This window comes from Parasteatoda tepidariorum, chromosome 4 (assembly GCF_043381705.1).
Source record: "Parasteatoda tepidariorum isolate YZ-2023 chromosome 4, CAS_Ptep_4.0, whole genome shotgun sequence".
Lineage (NCBI taxonomy): Eukaryota > Metazoa > Arthropoda > Arachnida > Araneae > Theridiidae > Parasteatoda > Parasteatoda tepidariorum.
The window spans coordinates 48,415,462-48,433,723 of record NC_092207.1 but is presented as its reverse complement, the minus strand read 5'-3'; the positions used below and the strand labels follow the sequence as shown (position 1 = coordinate 48,433,723).

The 18,262-nt window shown below is 27.2% G+C and overlaps 1 protein-coding gene across 1 annotated transcript in view; it reads right to left on the bottom strand.

Annotated features, from left to right (window-relative positions):
- The window catches only part of LOC107441774 (tudor domain-containing protein 15), a 38,713-nt gene that overhangs the window by 5,605 nt on the left and 14,846 nt on the right, over positions 1 to 18,262 (bottom strand). The window contains exons 6-12 of the mRNA XM_016055146.3: positions 17,820 to 18,014; positions 13,843 to 14,526; positions 12,783 to 13,063; positions 7,948 to 8,090; positions 5,009 to 5,116; positions 2,732 to 2,833; positions 1,710 to 1,883 (exon numbers count right to left, since the gene is read on the bottom strand). Coding sequence (XP_015910632.2) covers positions 1,710 to 1,883; positions 2,732 to 2,833; positions 5,009 to 5,116; positions 7,948 to 8,090; positions 12,783 to 13,063; positions 13,843 to 14,526; positions 17,820 to 18,014 — 1,687 coding nt within the window. The remainder of the gene's footprint in view (positions 1 to 1,709; positions 1,884 to 2,731; positions 2,834 to 5,008; positions 5,117 to 7,947; positions 8,091 to 12,782; positions 13,064 to 13,842; positions 14,527 to 17,819; positions 18,015 to 18,262) is intronic.

Sequence of the window (18,262 nt, the reverse complement as noted above, 5' to 3'; positions counted from 1 at the left end):
CAGAAGGTTGTAAAAGTTTCCAGTACAATTTAATGAAACAGTTAACAACCAATAATAGTTTGAGATTAATATATAAAGAAATCTTTTATAAAACTGTTGCATTAAAAAAATACAAATTACAATTAGTTAATATTCCCTCACACTAAAATTTATCTAAATCTGTAATCGAATTTAAGACATTAATCAAATATTTTTAAAGAAAGGTTTCAATAGTCTCCAAAGGAAAACAGTAAATATAAAGTTTAATATTTTTATACAAAAGTAATTTAGGGAATGAAAATTCAAATCAACATTTAAAAATTCTATGATATAATTACTGTATTGTTGATTGGAATCTATCATTTTTATAATCAACTGAATCAATAATTCTGAAACTAAAAAATTACACTCTATAAGATCTGTTGCTGAATATACTGAAATGAAGAAACAGGCGCATGATATAAGATTGTTGCATACATGAAATGTATAAATACACAAATTGCATAGATACATGTGCTAAAACAATTTTACTATAAGTTTTAAACTGCTAGAAATTAAATTATTGAATATAAACTATATTTCTTAAAACTTGTTCTCTCTCAGGCTTTACTAAGTGTATTAAAAAAGAAAAACAAAATTCCTTCCTAATTCTACTATACAATATAATTAATCAATGGGCTGATACTTTATAAAGCTCGCATCTCAGGAAGAAACGCATGTTTTGCTTAATAAGATTATAGCTATTATCCTAATTATATCCAGGCTATCATGATCATCTCATAAAGCAAATAGAGAAAAATTCTTTTCAAGCTTCAAAGATGCCCACATAAAATTAATCATAATGAAGATTATTATATTAGTTAGGTACAACTAAGTACGATTATGATATAAAATGATAATTATGGTGAAAGTATAAATTACTAAAATATTTTACAAATGATGCATTAACTTAGTAAGTTTAATGCAGAGATAACTCAAAAAATATGTTCCCTTAAGCAACACAATCCTCAATTAATTAATCCTCACAAAACTAAAGATTCATCAAATAATTGTTAGACTAATTTTGAACATAGATACCATTGTTTAGACAATTATTTTAGCTGGGCAGAAGTATTTGGATGGCAAAGAATAATACTGCTTGCAATATCAACTATTGTGCAACTACGGATCTGAACTCGTCGTTCCGAAGCTGCTTGCAATCAAGAAAGGACTTTAAATGTTTAAAAAGATTAGTCATTTGGTGTGATATTTAAGGTGGTCAAAAATGATGTGTGAATACTTTCATTCATTAATTTGCAGCACCCAATTTCTGACTATGAAATTATTCATCCCATTGTGTTCTTAAATTTCATGAATTTCCTTATGAATTTCATAAGTTTTGGTGTTCCTCACAGTGAGAAATTGGATGTTTGACCACATCTATCAGTTTTAGTTTTCTTCCCATTGAGAGAGTGGTAGAGCGACCATATCTAGCAAGTTTTGGTGTTACTCCCATTAAAAATCGGGTGATCAGCCGTATTAGCATGGTAAAATGCTCCATTTTTAACTCTCACCAAACAAGTGCCACACAAATATGAGATCTGAAAAAGTCTCACCTTGCTTGCCAGTGACTCAACAAGAATTATTAAAGCAACTATTTTGTAATGAAAAAAGAAAACTAAACTTACTTTCCACATTACTTATATACATAATTTTAATTATCAGTAGCAACATTTGCATCGAATAATTACCTTGATTTATACGTGAATCGAGTTCATCTACAGACAGATTCCCAAACGGTAACTGTACATAAAAAAAACTAGGACTTTTCACAGCAGATACTTGAATCAGAAAAGAACTTCCATCTTCAGGCAAAGGTGGAAGGCAATTAAAAGAATAAAGTTCATCTTGGTCTCTAGTGACTCCTAATTGCAACATAAATAATAATATACCATTTTATTAAATGTTTTTAAACTTCAATTTGTTGAATTGCAATATAAGTTCTTCTGATTGAAAGCTAATTTTTAGTTACCATTGCAACACATCAAATATAAACATATTTTAAGAGTTACTTTTAAGTTAAATGCATGACTGTTTAATCAATTTTTATTCATTATCTAACAAAATGTATTCGTTAATATTTTAATCTTTTTAACAAAGGTGATTCATATTGATTTTGATAACCACTACACATAAATAGTTAAAGCAAAATTATAAAACTGATTTCAATATTTTTTTAAAAATATTAAATGTTTGCACTGTTAAAATAATTTCAGCTTTCAATAGTAAAATAAATTTTTGTGTTGCCACTACTACAAAAATTCTAATTAAAAAAGTGTAAAAAATGGTATAAATATATTTTTAAGATCTAAATTATCCTAAATATTATGAAGTATAGCACATTTCAAAAGTAGTTGTATCAGTTTAAAATAATAGAACTATAAATATATACTAAAAATTAAGGAAAGCATTTAGACACATTAGCCACATTACTCTTTAAAGTAGAATATAGCATGGAAAATTCTACCCTACTTTAGTTCAAGTAAAAATGCTTGGATAGTACTTGAATTTACTCTTTTCACACTAAATCAAATTTACAATAAAAATAGCTTATAAGATTAATGGAAGGGCTAAAGCTAAAAATTTCAAAAAAACTATTAAAAATAAAATGATTTTGTTTTTGAATATATAATATCACATATTTTGTAGAATAGATTACATCAAATAACAATTTACAAAACGTTACAAGTACATATTAAAAAAAAATACTTACCACCTTGAGCTAAAGGGACATGTAGATAAGGACAGGGATTACGAGGACAATAGCCGCCACGAAGAGAATAATATTTGCAAATATACTGTTCATCTCTGTATTCTAGGGAGAAAAACTTAAAATAAGCTTCTTAACAAATAATTTTTTTCTCCATTAGAATATTCGAAGTGCATTCGACCTCATATTTTTTTATTCTTTTTCAGAAAACAAAAAGAGTCAAGAACCACGAGATATTGACCTCCTAGCCAAGGGTAATACTAATTTACATTTGCACTAAAATGAAACTATTAAAACTTTATCTATGCCTTAAATCTATATGGATGCCCTTTTGAAGACAACTAATATATATGAAGTATAACATCACTGTCTCTGGAATATGGAAAAATGGATAAAATTTGTTTCTCAAAATTACTTTTAGAAGTAAATTAAGTTGGTTTAGAGAAAAAGAAATCAATTAATAGAAAACGAATAGTGAAAACCCTATTACGTTATTACATATATCATATTTTTAAATACATTATTTTCCCCTTGTTACCTTCAAAGGATATCAAATTAAATTTAAACTTCAAGTAATAATTTTGGAAGCAATAATCTTTGATAATTTTCATAATTATGGGCTCTTTTTATGACTGTAACGCAAATGTAGGTAAGCTCTACAAAAAGTTCTCATATACTATAATGCATATACCGAGTTGGTAACTATTAATAATAAACTCTCTGAGAGTTAGTTTCAGCTTTTTCCAAACTTAAAGATAAGGAAATAATGCAGAGACTCAATGCTTGGAGGATATTAAATAATAATACATTTAGATTTCAAACGAATTTCTAAGATTTAAGTAAATTGAGTTGTGGTTATGCTTTACATTACTTCAGTGGAGTTAGCAATACAGAACGGAATAGGAATTCAAACCAATTGAAGCTATGATTCAAACATTGGTCACTCGCATGAAACAGCAAAGCAAGAAGATACTCGTGTTAGTAGAAATATAATAATGTTAATTTACAATAAGACTCATATATAAAAATCATTATGAAATACAATCTAAAGTAACCTTTATTATATTGTAGTACAGTACAGAACCCGTTATCCGGAAATCAGAAAACCGGAAAACCAAAAAACCGGAGCGAATTTCAATAAATTTTCTCGCCATTTAAAAAAAAAAAAAATTTTCCTCATAAGATTTTAAGATTTTTCTTTCTCTTTTGAAAGATGTTTACCTTCCCATCATTTTGGAAATAATCTTTAGTGTATTACTTCATCGTTTTTTCTTCTTTTTAAGATTATTTCCAAATTTTTTTTTTTTTTCAGTTGGGTTTAACAATAAAAAAAAACGGCTTTTTGTAGCGATTCAGAAAACCGGAAAAATCAGTTATCCGGAATAGCGATGGTCCCGATCGTTCCGGATAATCGGTTCCCTACTGTATTAGTATAACAATGAAAAGCAGAAGAAACAAAATAAAAATTTACTAGAAAACTTTTTAAATAATTAAAATGTTTTAAATTATTAAAATAATGTTTTAAATGATTAATGTTGATAATAAGTCATAATGCATAACCGTGAAAAAAAATATAGCACTTTGAAAGCATAGCACTAGTGAGATTAGTAAAATTTTTTACAAAAATCAAAAAAAGCACTACTCAATTTCACAATGCACTCCCCAGATGGCATTCAAAACATATTGCAAAATGAAACATTAACTTTATAAATCAGCATTTCATTGCCAAAATTTCAAACTAAAAATTAAGGAGATTTTTACATGAAGGAAACATATAAGAAAAAAATAAATCTACAATGGAGAATGAAATTTATTTGTTTCAGTCATTGCAACTAATTTTAAAATTATTTAGACATTTGTGAAAGGAAAAAACTAATATCAGATTTCAAATCAAGTTCTGTTTTACTAAATGAGGATTCAAAACCTTCATTAAACTAAATCAAAATATATTACAATTAGGTAAATAAAAAAAAATATAAAAATCTTAATTTAGAGCTTTAAAGCAAGAAATTTATAGGTACCGATGTACTTTTTAAACAAACATTGTCAGTACATCATCAATATCAAATTAAATAATTAATTATATAATCTAAGATTTTATTACGTATGTAACTTCTTGTATCATACTCTACCCATAAAAATATTTGAATAAATAGAAATTTTAGTGCTTGTTTATCTGCTCGAATGAAGACATCAAAGCAATCTTACTGAGAATTCACCAATTAAATTGTACATCCTAAAATAACTAATGACATTAAAAATTGAATAACTGATACATACTATATCCATCTGTTGCAACTTGAAAGTCATCAAAATTAACTCCATAGCTGTTTTGTATATCGTTATATTCTTCAAACATAGGGTTCCAATTACTAAGAATCTCAACATCTTGACAGAGAGAAAAAAAATTTATTATAAAAAAGTTTTAGCATAGGGATTGGTAAAGTATATGATTCTAAAAAAAAAAGTAAGAAAAGAGAGGGCCAGAATAACTTTTGATTAATTAATCCAAATTTTATAAATTAAAATACCAATCTACTTGAGTTGAGAGGGCCCAACTTAAATACTAATAACAAATTAGAAACTCCTATGATTAAAAATACTTTTTATTTAGACATATTCAGAATTTTAAAATATGGGAAGCAACTGCAATCTTGAAAAAAAAAATGGTTCCGAGACATACTTGCCTATAACATTCTTGCCTATAACACAATCTTCCAAGAAATGTCGAAAGTTTGATTTTATTTTTTGTTCATTTAAGTAACTAATTGTCCAAGACAAATAAGTAAGCATTTATGAAACAAGCTTGCTTAATGATAATTTCATGCAAAAATGAAAATTCTTTATCTAATTTAATTATAAATCAAGTTTTTTTTTTATTATTAGAAAATGTCAAATTTGATACACTACCCTAAATAATGTAAAGTGTTAAATGATAAAAAGTTGAGTGACAGTGGTCAAATAATTTTGGTGAAAAAAATTTATAAGTATGGTTTTATTTTTTTCTTCTTTAAAACTATTTGACAGTAATTACATTACTAGATAATAACATTTTATCTATTTATGAAAAAAATACCCCAAAAAAATATAAAAAATGAATTTGAATTTCTTAAACATTAAAAAAGAAGCAAATTTGAGTAGAAAAATATTCTTAATAGTAAAATTAATCGGTCTAGTAAAGATTTAAATTAGTACAAACCTAAATTTATTTTGGTTATATAAACACTACAATCCTCTGTGCTTAGCTAAATATAATTCTAATTTTTAAATTTTATTTTAAATTGAGAGTATACATTGAAATTCTTCTTTATGGTTAGATTTGTAAAACTAATAATAAAAAAATACTAATAACTAAGGCCCGGATTTTGATAACATTTGCATTTTTTTGCATTTTTGGACATTTTTTGTCTTTTAGAGCATTTTTTTAGATTTATAGGGCATTTTTCTTTAAATTTTGGGGCGTATTTTGCATTTTAATGCATTTTTTAAAGTTTTCGGTTAATTTTTTCCAATTTTTATTATTTTTTATCAATTTTCATTATTACACTGGCTTCCAAACAATGAAGAAAATCTATAGGATATTAACAGGTGAAGCAAAATCTTTTCAACTTGAAGAAGAATTGTCAGTAAGTGAGACCGTCTTTTTCAAGTACACACCTATAACATCAGTAGACGTTGAAAGAAGCTTCTGCAGGAATGAAAATTTACTTTCATACAAGAGACGCACGTTTACATTTCAAATTATCAAAAAAAAAATTTATAATCCAATGTAATTCTGATATTTAGTAATATTATGAGATGGGAGTTATATCCCTCAAAGTTTCTCTACAAAAGAAAAATATTTTGGTGTCAATATATTTTCCTTTTTTTGTTATTTTAGGATATAAAACATATTTTTCAAACTTTAATGAACGTAGAACAAGTATTGCATTGCTTTATATTTTTTAAATGACTCATAATAATTTTAAAGAGCAAAACATTTTTTTAATTCAATATTTTTACTTTATTTAAGGCATTTTTTGCGCAATTTTTGCATTTTTAAGAGCATTTTTAGCCCTTTTTAGGGCATTTTTTGCACTTTTTAAGGGCATTAGTTGAGATTTTTTAGGTCATCAAAATCCGGGCTCTACTAATAACTTATAAAGCTATTAACCAGATACTTAACTTTATAGCTATTAACTTAAACTTTATAGCTATTAAACTTATAAAGTATTACATTTCGCTACATAAGTAGCCAGCTAATAGCATAATATTCTTACAATGCTTTGCTAATTGCATACAATTACTTTGCTAATAGCATATATAATATATTTTACTTACATTATTTTGACTGAATAACACCAATAAAATTAATTTAAATACACAGGGGTAATTGTGGATCCAACTCAAAAATCCTGAAAATTTCTTAAGTAAAATCATTACAAAAATTTATATCTTTACAAATTTAAATTATTGAAATTTTCAAAATATGATGTTCTAAATGAATTTATATGCAGCATAATTTAAATGAATAATTATGTGTAAGTTTACTTTTATCTCTAATCACATTTATTATTCTATGAGAAAAAATATTTTCAAATGAAAGAGATGCCAAGAATAAATTCTAGTTCTAATATTTTTAAATAAAATATACAAGAACTTTTATTTATAAATGTGATCAATGATTTCTTGAAACTTCTGGATTTCGGATTCGCGGAAACTTTCAAATCGAAAAATCTGGATTTCCGGATTTTTTCCGGAGCACAATTACTCTGAACGTGATACACGTACGATTTACTTGAAAAAATCTAAAAGAAAGTCGATAAAGACCTGCTATTTTAAATAAAGTTGGTTTTTTTTAATATAAACTTAATCTTTTTTCAGGAAAAAAAATCCAGCTTTTTTGTAACTTTGCTCAGTCATTTGTCAACATTTCATTAGATTGTGTGTTAAGCCATGTTATTATTTTTCTTATTATTATCAATATACATTTTCTGCTAATAGCTACATTAATTAAACATATTTAAAGCTATGAAAAGTGATTATGATTAATCCCTAATTTTACAAAAAATAAAGATTTTTTTTATTATTAAATGAATTATTTAATTTTGAAATAAATTTAAATGCCTAAAAGGAAATTAAGAGAGAACCAAATTGGATGGGTTTCTTCACTGTCCTAAATTTGTATTTATCAATCATTTTCTTATTTTTTTCATTAAGAACTGTAAAGAAAACATTACCAGGTTTTTTCTTGCTTTGCTGTTGTAGCAATTTTTCTATTGCAGCACAATCAACCATAGCTAATTTACTATCAACAAGGGCTTGATTTAAAGTAACATCCTTTTCCCCTTGTGTATCCCAGAGAAGAACCTGCAGAGGATCACTAAAGAAAAATCATAATTAATATGTTGTATGAGGATTGATAAAAGTAATAAATACATGAAGAATAGAGATAACTTAATTTATTTAACCTCCTCAGGACCAGCAGATGGGGGGGAAGCTCTTTCCCAGCCCTACAAACTCTGATTTTACACATAAAAGAAAGATGTAACATGAGAGTACTGTATTAGATCTGAGTGACCTTGGGCTGTTATTGTTGAGCTCGTTTTATATTAAAAACAATGAGTCGAGAAGGGAGAATCTCAAGATTCATCCTGAAGAGATCACAGCCCTGAAAGGTTGAATAAAATAGCCAGAAAACTTGGTTTGATTGTATTATTAACATAGCATCAATGGATTTAATTCTAGAATAACAGAATCAAAACTTTTATGTAATTGACATAGACAAAACATAGCTATAACAACTCATATCTACATTAGTCAATTACCAAAGTTATTTCTGAAAAATCAATAATTGAACATCCAATTAAATGGAAACAAATTAAATGGTTTTCAAAGCACTTCGTTTTTAGTTCCCCATATAAATTTACTAACAAATATTAGCAGAGTATATTATAATGTCTACATTTTTAAGAAAACGCCTTATTTTTCCCAGGCATAAATAGGTTATTGCTGGAAAAGAAATAAAGCAGATATGGCAAGTAACATCAGGAGAGCATGGTAAACTTATAACAATTATTTCTTCTATAAATGCCATTGGTAATTCAGTACCACCACTTTTGATTTTATCAAGAAAGTTTCTTAAACACAGGGTTCATGCTCTACTTCAAAATTAAATTCAAGTACTTTTCAAGGACTTTTTAAGATTTATTGCAAAATTCTCAAGGACTTAAAATTTCAGTAGAAGATAGACTAAAATTTAACATTTTAAACTAAAATGTTTTGACGATAATAGTTTGTTGACGATAGACGTCAGACGATAATAGTAGTACTGAAAAATAAGACTTACATTGCTCTCTCTTGATTTCGGAAAGTAATCTAAGTATAAAAAAAGCAAGGGTGATTGGCATCAAGTCAAGAATAAAATTCATGATGCATAAAAACATTGGATTTGAATTTTGCATAAGGCCTATTTTAAACTAGGTATACAACCTCTGAATAAACAAAGATTCGGGCAGAGGACGGGTGAGGGGGATGTTCTATATAATACTGTGATATCAATTAGATATTTAAAAACAACTCTGCCGGGAGATTTTTATTTAATATTTAAAGTGTCTGAAGCATTTAGACAGTGAAATTTAACTTGTTCTTAAATATAATTTTGAAATTTTGACCACTTTTCTATTAAAGAAAATTAATCAATTATTGGATGTTGCAGCGCAATTATCATTTTAATTTATTACCTGTCAACCATTTTAAAATAAAACAGTTGCCAACTTTCACCTCAATATCTTCTGATAGATTCTTACTAACAATTTTGGTCACTTTAACTGTTTTAATTAACCACTCACACTTGAATAAATTTTTTTTCAGTAGCATCGATCATACGCACTCGACATGGTCACATGAATACGAATCGCAACGAGTATTTTTCAAATCGCGACATTGAAACGCGAAAACTAATCACGACATTGGGGTTTAAAAACGCTTAAGCAAAAATCGCGATATTGATTTTCAAATTGCTTTAATGGGAATTGCGAGTACAATTTTTGAATCACCCAAAAACGAATCGAAACACATAACTTTTAAATCAGTTTAATACGAAATATTAAAATCGCCTGAATAAGAATAGAGATTTTGTCAGAATCTGGAGCAGTTCCCAATATTTAAAATTCCTGAAATCAGCCGAACATACATAAAATCCTAAAATCAAACACTACGTGTCATCATCTGAAAGGAGGGAAAGTCGTTCTCTCACACTTACGCGCGTCATAAGTTAAACACAGAAATGCTAGAAATAGGTCTGTTTTCCTGAGTTTTCGATACCTTTCAAGGTAATTTTGAATTTTTCAAGGATTTATTATCATTTTCAAGTACTTCTAGGGGCCCTTGAAAATCAAAATGAAATTCAAGTACTTTTCAAGGGTTTTTCAAGGCCGCGGGAACCCTGTAAACATCATATGTTAAAAGGGGCACCCCCTTGTACCATTGGGGCTGCAAATCCTAGTGGTTGGTCAACACATTTCATATGTGAGACCAGCACCTCGGGGAAAAAAATGGGACGAAAAGGAGGAAAATTTGCGATTTATACACACTTGAACAAAAAGGCTCTTGATGATGCTTTTAAAAATAAAAAGGACTTTCAAGGAAAAGAAAACAATGCATGAAAAGGCAAAAAAGTGAATAAACAGCTTCAGTTAAGTAGTAATAGTGAAGATGAGGATTTTATGCTCTCAGAATTAGTGGGAAATACATCTGAAAGAAAAGCAGTAATTAATGATTTATGTAATGATAACAGTGGAGATGATGCTTGCAGCTTAGATGAAATGAACAGTTGAAGAAACATAAAAATATTTAATGAGGAGAAAGAAGTTCATCTACAAAAAAGTAGTGAAACAAGATAACATGTTGGAAATTTTGCTCATTTCAAATTTGCTGGTAAAAGATCTGTTATTACTTTTGCAAGTTGCGTTGAAAAAGTTGATGGTGACGAGCAAGAGTTATAATTTTGGAGAAAAGTGAATCAATATTCAACATTTATTTATCCCAAAAAAGAAGACAAATCATACATAGATGCAAATGACATTTTGTAAAAACGTAAGCAGATCAAAGCTCAGAACGTTCTTTAGGTTTGGAATTTGATTCTGAACAATTGGATTTGCATACAAGAACTTGAAACTAACAAAATAAGAAAATGTAAATTTATTTAGTTATACTATTTTTAGAAAATTTCTACTTAACTTTTCACATCTGTTTAACTGTCCAATGGTGCCCCTCTAGGAGGTGCATCTTGGGACAAATAACAAGGTAACTAAAAAATTTTTTACATTTTTTCTATGGCAGATACAAAATCAAAACCTAATTAAAAACATTTTCAAATGTTGCAAGAATACCAGGTAAAATTTTGACAATAATTAATCAAAATTTAAAAGAAAGTAAAAAAGTGTCCCAAGGTGAGCCTCTCCCCTAAATTAAGAAATTTATAATTGTTAAGATACTTTAAAAACACTACAGCTCGCTGTGAGCCTTGGTCTACTGAACGATATTGTTCCAAACCTTATTATTTTCGGCATTTAACTTCTAGTTTTTTTTACCTCCAAGGATCTTCAGTGGTATTGTCTAATTATCTCTTTTTTAGTCTCACTCTTCGCTTTGAGGTGAAAGATTTCAATTTTAAAAGTTTTTGAGAAATTCTATTATAATTTTATCTTCCAATGCGCCCAACCACACCAAACATCTGGATTTAACAAGTTAAATTTTTTTTTGTCTGATGAAAAGGTCAAGTTCACGACTGTCTCTAATTTACCACTGAGTATTATTTACTTTAATTGATCTGAAAATTATTCTCAAAATTTTCCTTTTGAAGATAATTAGAATAGATTCATCTTTATTTGTTATGTTAGAGTTCAAGTTTATCTGCCATATGTAACTATAGGTCTGTTAACTGTTCTATAGATCTTTTACTTGATTTCCTTAGTAAGAAGTTTGTTCTTGAATAAATATTAATATAAGTAAAAGCATTTATTTCCTTTTTTTTTCTTCCTGGAGTTAATTCTTTCAAATGTATGGAGTAAATTTTTGATATGTTGTATCATTGATAATTGAACCTAGATAGTTATCAATCTCAAGTGCTGATGAAATAGAGGTAGATTTTGTTAATGTCATAAACTTTGTTTTTTGTTTGTTAATAACAAGAATTATTTCATTTGCTGCTTTTATAAGATGACTAGTAAAGGAAATTAAAGCAACTCTACTTCTATTCAAAATGACGATATCATCAGCAAAAGCACAAAGCTGAGTTGTCTTAGTGATATTAGAACCTATCACATCCAGTTTGCAAATTATATATTCAAGTGCCATAATAATGTAATGCAATGCCATACTAATGGCGATTATGAAATTTTGAACTCTAAAATAACAAAGTATAAAATCTTTTTTAACTAGGAGAATAAAAATACAACCAAAAATAAAATTAAATAAAAACTTACAGATTACAAGAAATTAATAAATCAATAATATTGATACAATGGGTGAGTTCCGTGACACATAGCGTTTGGAGCTCGCTCAAATTCCTTCAATTTTTACAAAGTGAATTGTTTGACAGTTGACTTTGCAAACAATCCAATTTCATAGTGTGACATTATTGTTCTATAAATGTGATATTATTGTTCTATAAACGTGAATCATTAACATTATTCTATTATTTAATTAAAATTCTTTGATCAATATTTTGAATAATAATCAGAAATTAATTACCACAAGAAAAATATTTATAAAATGAACAAGTAAAAATCTTAATGGTTATAATAAAAAATACAGTATGTGCAACATTAATAAATATTTTGTATAAAAGTTTGTTTTCAAAACATTTTAACTTAAGATATCATTTGCTTTTAACAAAAAAGAGAAAGATGGGATATCCATACTATTTTCTTAAGATTGAAAACGATTTTGGCTGTTTTCAAAAAGCAGTGTAAGAACATCTTGGAGCATGTTCCAAATACTCCAGGTCAGGAAGCTCACTCATAAAATATTCATACAAAATTACGCTTAAAAAGAAAAAAAAATTACATACTCTTCAAATATAGTTGTTCGATCTTCGATCTCAAGAGTAAAACACTTTTCATAACTAATCATGCTCTTGAACATGTTCACTGCTTCTTCATTCCACCAAGCTGTCTCATCATTATACGAATCACATGGCTTGGCAGGAACAATGCCAGCCAGCGAACATTTTATAGAAAGAGAGGGATATTTAGCAAACTCCTGTGTTAATGACCTTAAATCCGTATTCTTGACCCAAGCCTTGTTACCATAATCTACATATTGCACAAATACGTTGTGACTTTGATCAAACTAAAAACAAAACAGTAAAAACAAAAATTAAAAGCTTAAAAAAATAATAAATATATACTTTGCAATTTTTCCATATTTAACCACTTAGAAGGCCTCCTTCCTCTCAACCATTAGAGATGTGGTCAGAGGGGGAAGTTAAAACTGATTAACAGCTTAAGGACTATTTTTTTTTAACGAATAAGGCATAAACAAGTAAACAAAGAAAAATAATCAAGAATAATTTATTTAACAGTTAAAAAAATTTAGAATACCACATAAATGAAAACCAAAATAGTTTACTATAAATTTACAGCACATTAAAACATAAATTATGAGTCATTTTAATCTTTCAACACTTTGATAAAAAGCTTTGATGAACATCTGGTAAACTTGAAGGATTTTGATTAGTCTTATCAACCCTGAACCATTATAGCGAAATCTCAGTACAGTTATTTAGTTACAATTCTCGAGAAGGTGAAACATTTTGCCAGTGCGCCTTTAATGCTAGACATAGCTCAAAATGCATATTTAAAAAAATTGACACAGCTCAAAAAGTGTATTTAAGAAAATGGATAAATGTTCTTTTTTCAATTGTAAGCCTTTATATTAAAAAAGTTTTAAGTCTGACATTCATAGTTTACACTTCATACTTGCAGTTCTAACTTCACTGTGAGGATACAAAAATAATTATTTTAAGTACTTACAATATTTGTATCATACTTAGCTAGTTTTTAAAGTGGCTTTATGACACATAGTAACACACATTGCTAAACAAATTTTAAATGTGTAGTCATACTTACATTTTGATGTATATCAAGTACTTTCACTCGGTACCAATTTCCATCGTTAAACCATGCAGCACAGAACATGCCTACTTTTAAGTCATCTAGTAGAATTGAATAAGTATCTTGAGCCATTTGAGGAGAATAAACATTAAACATTTGTTCAAAGAGTTCATCTAAAGTAATACTACTTTCCATTGCCAGATTCACATAAAATTCATTGGGATGAGAAATATGAGAAAGCAGTACTACCACCTTATATTCTTCGACGAAATTAATAGAAGGTAATGGTATTAATAAATGAAGGGGACATTTACAAGTGCAGATTTTTAAACATTTATTATATCCAGTAGAAATTTTATCTTGTTCTTGCTCAGAAACTGTTAAGAATTCATTTTGCAACTCTTCAGTACTTTCAACCTCATTTCTTTCAATTTTGTTTTCAGGTGCTAATTCTTGAAAAACTAATTTTTCACTGCAAAGTTCCTGCAATTCATTTTGAAACTGAGTCTTATCTTTAGTTAGATGAGAGTTTAAAGTCTCAGAACTATAATGGTAATTTTGATTAATAGGTGAAGAAGGCTGGTTGGAAGTTACACTAACACCAGAATCAGAGCTGAGTTGATTACTTGTCTTCATAGAACTGACATTACTATCACATAAATCAGAAGCTGAATTCTCACCGGTGATCTGAAGAGATGCCTTGAAAGAAAAAATATAGCAATTATAAATATATTAATAACAAATAAAACAATTTAGAAAAATATTATAAAAGTGTACAACGCCTTAAATGAAATGCGAAAACTAAATAAGGGGAAATATTACATGTAACTTTAAAATAAACCTACCAAGTAATATTAAAAGGTCTAGGGGGTTTTTCCAAACAAATTTCTAGTTTCATTTAACTAATTTATTTATTTTATTCAGAGCAATTTGACAGCAAATATAAGATAACACTCAAAAAACTTCTTCAGTTGCAGCAAAAATGCTGAAATTCCCTAACTGAAAAGTGAAAATTGTCTGTAAAATCAAGTATTTGGTTTAAAGTTATTTATTCAAAGTTTTGTTTAAAATATGTTTTTCTCAATTAAAATTTTTCACCTTTTTAACAAGATTTCTAACCTTCTAATAAACCTATTAAGTTATAACACAGTAATTTGCTCGAGTATAGGATGTTTCTTATATTCATACAGCATTTGAACATAGATAAATCATTTTTTTTCGACCAAAAAAAGATTAGTTTTTTTCTTCTTTTTTTTCAATTTAAAAAATACTTTTTATTTTTCAATTTGTTTGAACTATTATGGTTTTAAAAACAGCCTATTTGACTACCTATTCAAAGTTGTTTCAAAGAATTTTTATGACTTTTATCAAGCATGCAAAATGTCATAGTATTGCTTTATTTGTAATTTTAGCTCTAAAGATACATAAATAATATAAGTTCTTTGTATTGTTTCAAAAAAGTTTTGGCAATTAAATAAAGTCTGCGTTAATGTTAAATTTCGGTTCAAAACTCAAAATCCTAAGGTAAATTTTAGATAAGTTATAGAAAGTCGATAGAAGTTGTACATTGATGTGTTTTTTATGAAACCAAAACCACCTAAACCTTTTAACATCAAAGACTAAACTTTTCAGCAATGAAGAAAGAAATTTAAACCTTTGATAGTTGAACTCAGCTTTTTCACAACTTACAGCTGGTGGCTTTTCTGCATTAAAAAACCAGTTTTCTCATGTTTTTCAATAGAAAAGTAGAATGTTTTTTTTTTTAAAAATAATGTTATTAATACTTTTTATATTAATTTATCTTAGTTAGATTAGTGGAAGTCAGATTTTAAAACAAATTAGTCCAGAGCAGCTACGTTTGGAAGGTTAAAGACAGTATATGTACCACATTTCAAAACTGATAAATGTATATAGAATAACAAAAAAATTTTCACAGAAGTATTTTTTTTTTTTACACTTTTGTTTATAATATCGTATTTTAATTTATTATCATTACTAAATGACAAATGGTAGGTGTTTCCCCATCTAATTGACAATAAATCTAGAAATTGAATTTAAGAAGGTCTAGCTACACCTTAAACGATACTAAATGATATACAATTTCATCATTTGCATTTTTTAGGGAAGAGCCACTTGCAAAACAGACTGATTAATGAAAGGCTGACTCCATCATGATAAAAGAATTATAAAGGGTAGTTTTTTTAAATGCTTCAGCATTTTTTTAAGAAAAAAAATATCAATAAGGATAATTTTTTCATTGTGTCCAAATGCAGCCATGGAAGGAAAAACCTCAACAGCTTGCATGTTGTGCATTCCTATTATCATATTACTCCGAAGAAATACGTAAAAAAAGTGAAAATCTTTTTAAAAATGATGGTGAAGTTACTTTCTCAGGGGTGATTGTGAGCTCAAGTCAAAATTCCGGAAAATTGAGTTAAAAAAATTTTTAAAAAAAGACAGTTTAAATTGAAAAATTAGAAAAAAAATTTAAACGAGGTTTTTTTCCTTTTTCTCAATATTTCTTAGTTTACTTAAAATATATTTAAAATTTTACACATACCTATACCATTTACACATATCTATGATGACCTGGAGAAGTAATTAAAATTTATAAATATGTCTTTCTTTCTTGAGTTCATGATTATAACAACTGTTTACTGATAAAAAATGAATATTAATCATAATATAAGCTTATAAAGTATCTCTCTGGCTCTCCCTTACAAACAAATAAAATAAACTGTGTTTTTAAGTTCCACCATTGAAAATTTGATTTCCGGAAACTTCTGTGACCCATGATTTTTTGAAACATCTGGACCTTCGATCTCCGGAAACTTCCGGATCACTGTTAGCGAAAATTCCGGAAATCCGGATTTTTTCCGGAGCACAATCAGCCCTGCTTTCTTAAGAATAATAAACTTAATTTTTTACTCTATTTTGAAATAAACAGTATATTGGGAGAAGGTGGTAAGTTCTTGTATGTCTGAAGTTTGTAAGGTGTATAAAAGGAATTTGTGACCTAATATTGCATTGGCAGTTGATTTTTTTTTACATTGAAAAATAAGACTTTTGATCTTAGAAGTAAAAAAAATTGAAATCAAGAAACATTATTTTTGTGCTATGAAAAAATTCTTGAATTATTTTGGATCAAACCCACTTTTATTATTTTTTTTTTTTTTTTTTTTTTTTTTTTTTTTTTTGCTGACCAAAAACAAAAAACACATTCCTTTTTTTTTATTTAAAAATATATTTAAGACAAGGAGAAAAAAAACTGAGGTCAATTTTGTGAAGGAAAAAAAAAACAGAATTATTTTGGTTAAAAACCATTTTTTAATGAACAAAAACAAAAAACCTTTTTGATTTTTTTTAAATTATAAAATATGACACTTAACATCACAAGGAAAAAATTGAGGCCAAGAAAGTTTGTTTTGTAGCTGTAAAAAAAATAAAAATAAAAATTTAAATATTTTTACTAAAAAACCCTTTTTTATTTTTTTAAAGAGAAAAAAACAAAACAAAACAAAAAAACTTAGATTTTTGTATTAAAAAGTATGATATTTAACAACATAAGAAAAAAAAAATTTAAATTGTAGAAGTAAGTTATTTTTCCATAAAAAATTCTTGACCTTCCTGTAAATAAATACCAACATTTCTGTAAAAACAAATCCTGTAAGTCATTAAAATTAAGAAAATAGACTCATATAATGGAAAAATATCCCAATCTTACCAGAATCTGTTTATATATTTTGCACAACAAATGAATATTTTTGAAGGGCTTTAAAAATTACCTTTTTTAAACCCTTCAAGCTGAATCTCTAAAAGTAGAGAGTCATATTTTAAGCATAGCCTAAGTTCAGCCAGATAAAATTAAAACATTTGGGCACAAAAAAAAGGTTATTTTTTCCATAAAATTCCTATTATAAAAAATAAAGAGAATTTATATAGACAGAAATGGTATAAAAAATAATGTGAACTTTAATTCATTTACAACTTACATCCTCTTCAGTAGCAAACCCATCATAGCAAAGACTTTGGCCAATATCACAGTTAAAGTCACATACAGAAGCAATTAACTGTACAGCATACTTATCATCAATTTGACATTTGATATAAGCTTCCACAGAATTTGTACATAATTCCTTAAATTTTTGAATAGCAGCATAGCACCATATATCATTATGAGCAGAAATCTGAAAATGAAGTATTATTTGATATTGTAAATGATTATTACAACTTATATATTGTAAATTATTACAACTTATTACTAAACTACATTAATATTAAAAAACAAATAAAAATATTAAGTTATGAATGTTTGTATTTAAGAGTAGAATTGCGAAAATTCAAGATAAAAATGAATGATGTCATCTTGAAATATATATATATATATATATATATACCATATCTGCTATAATTTTTTATATTCCATCATAGGACA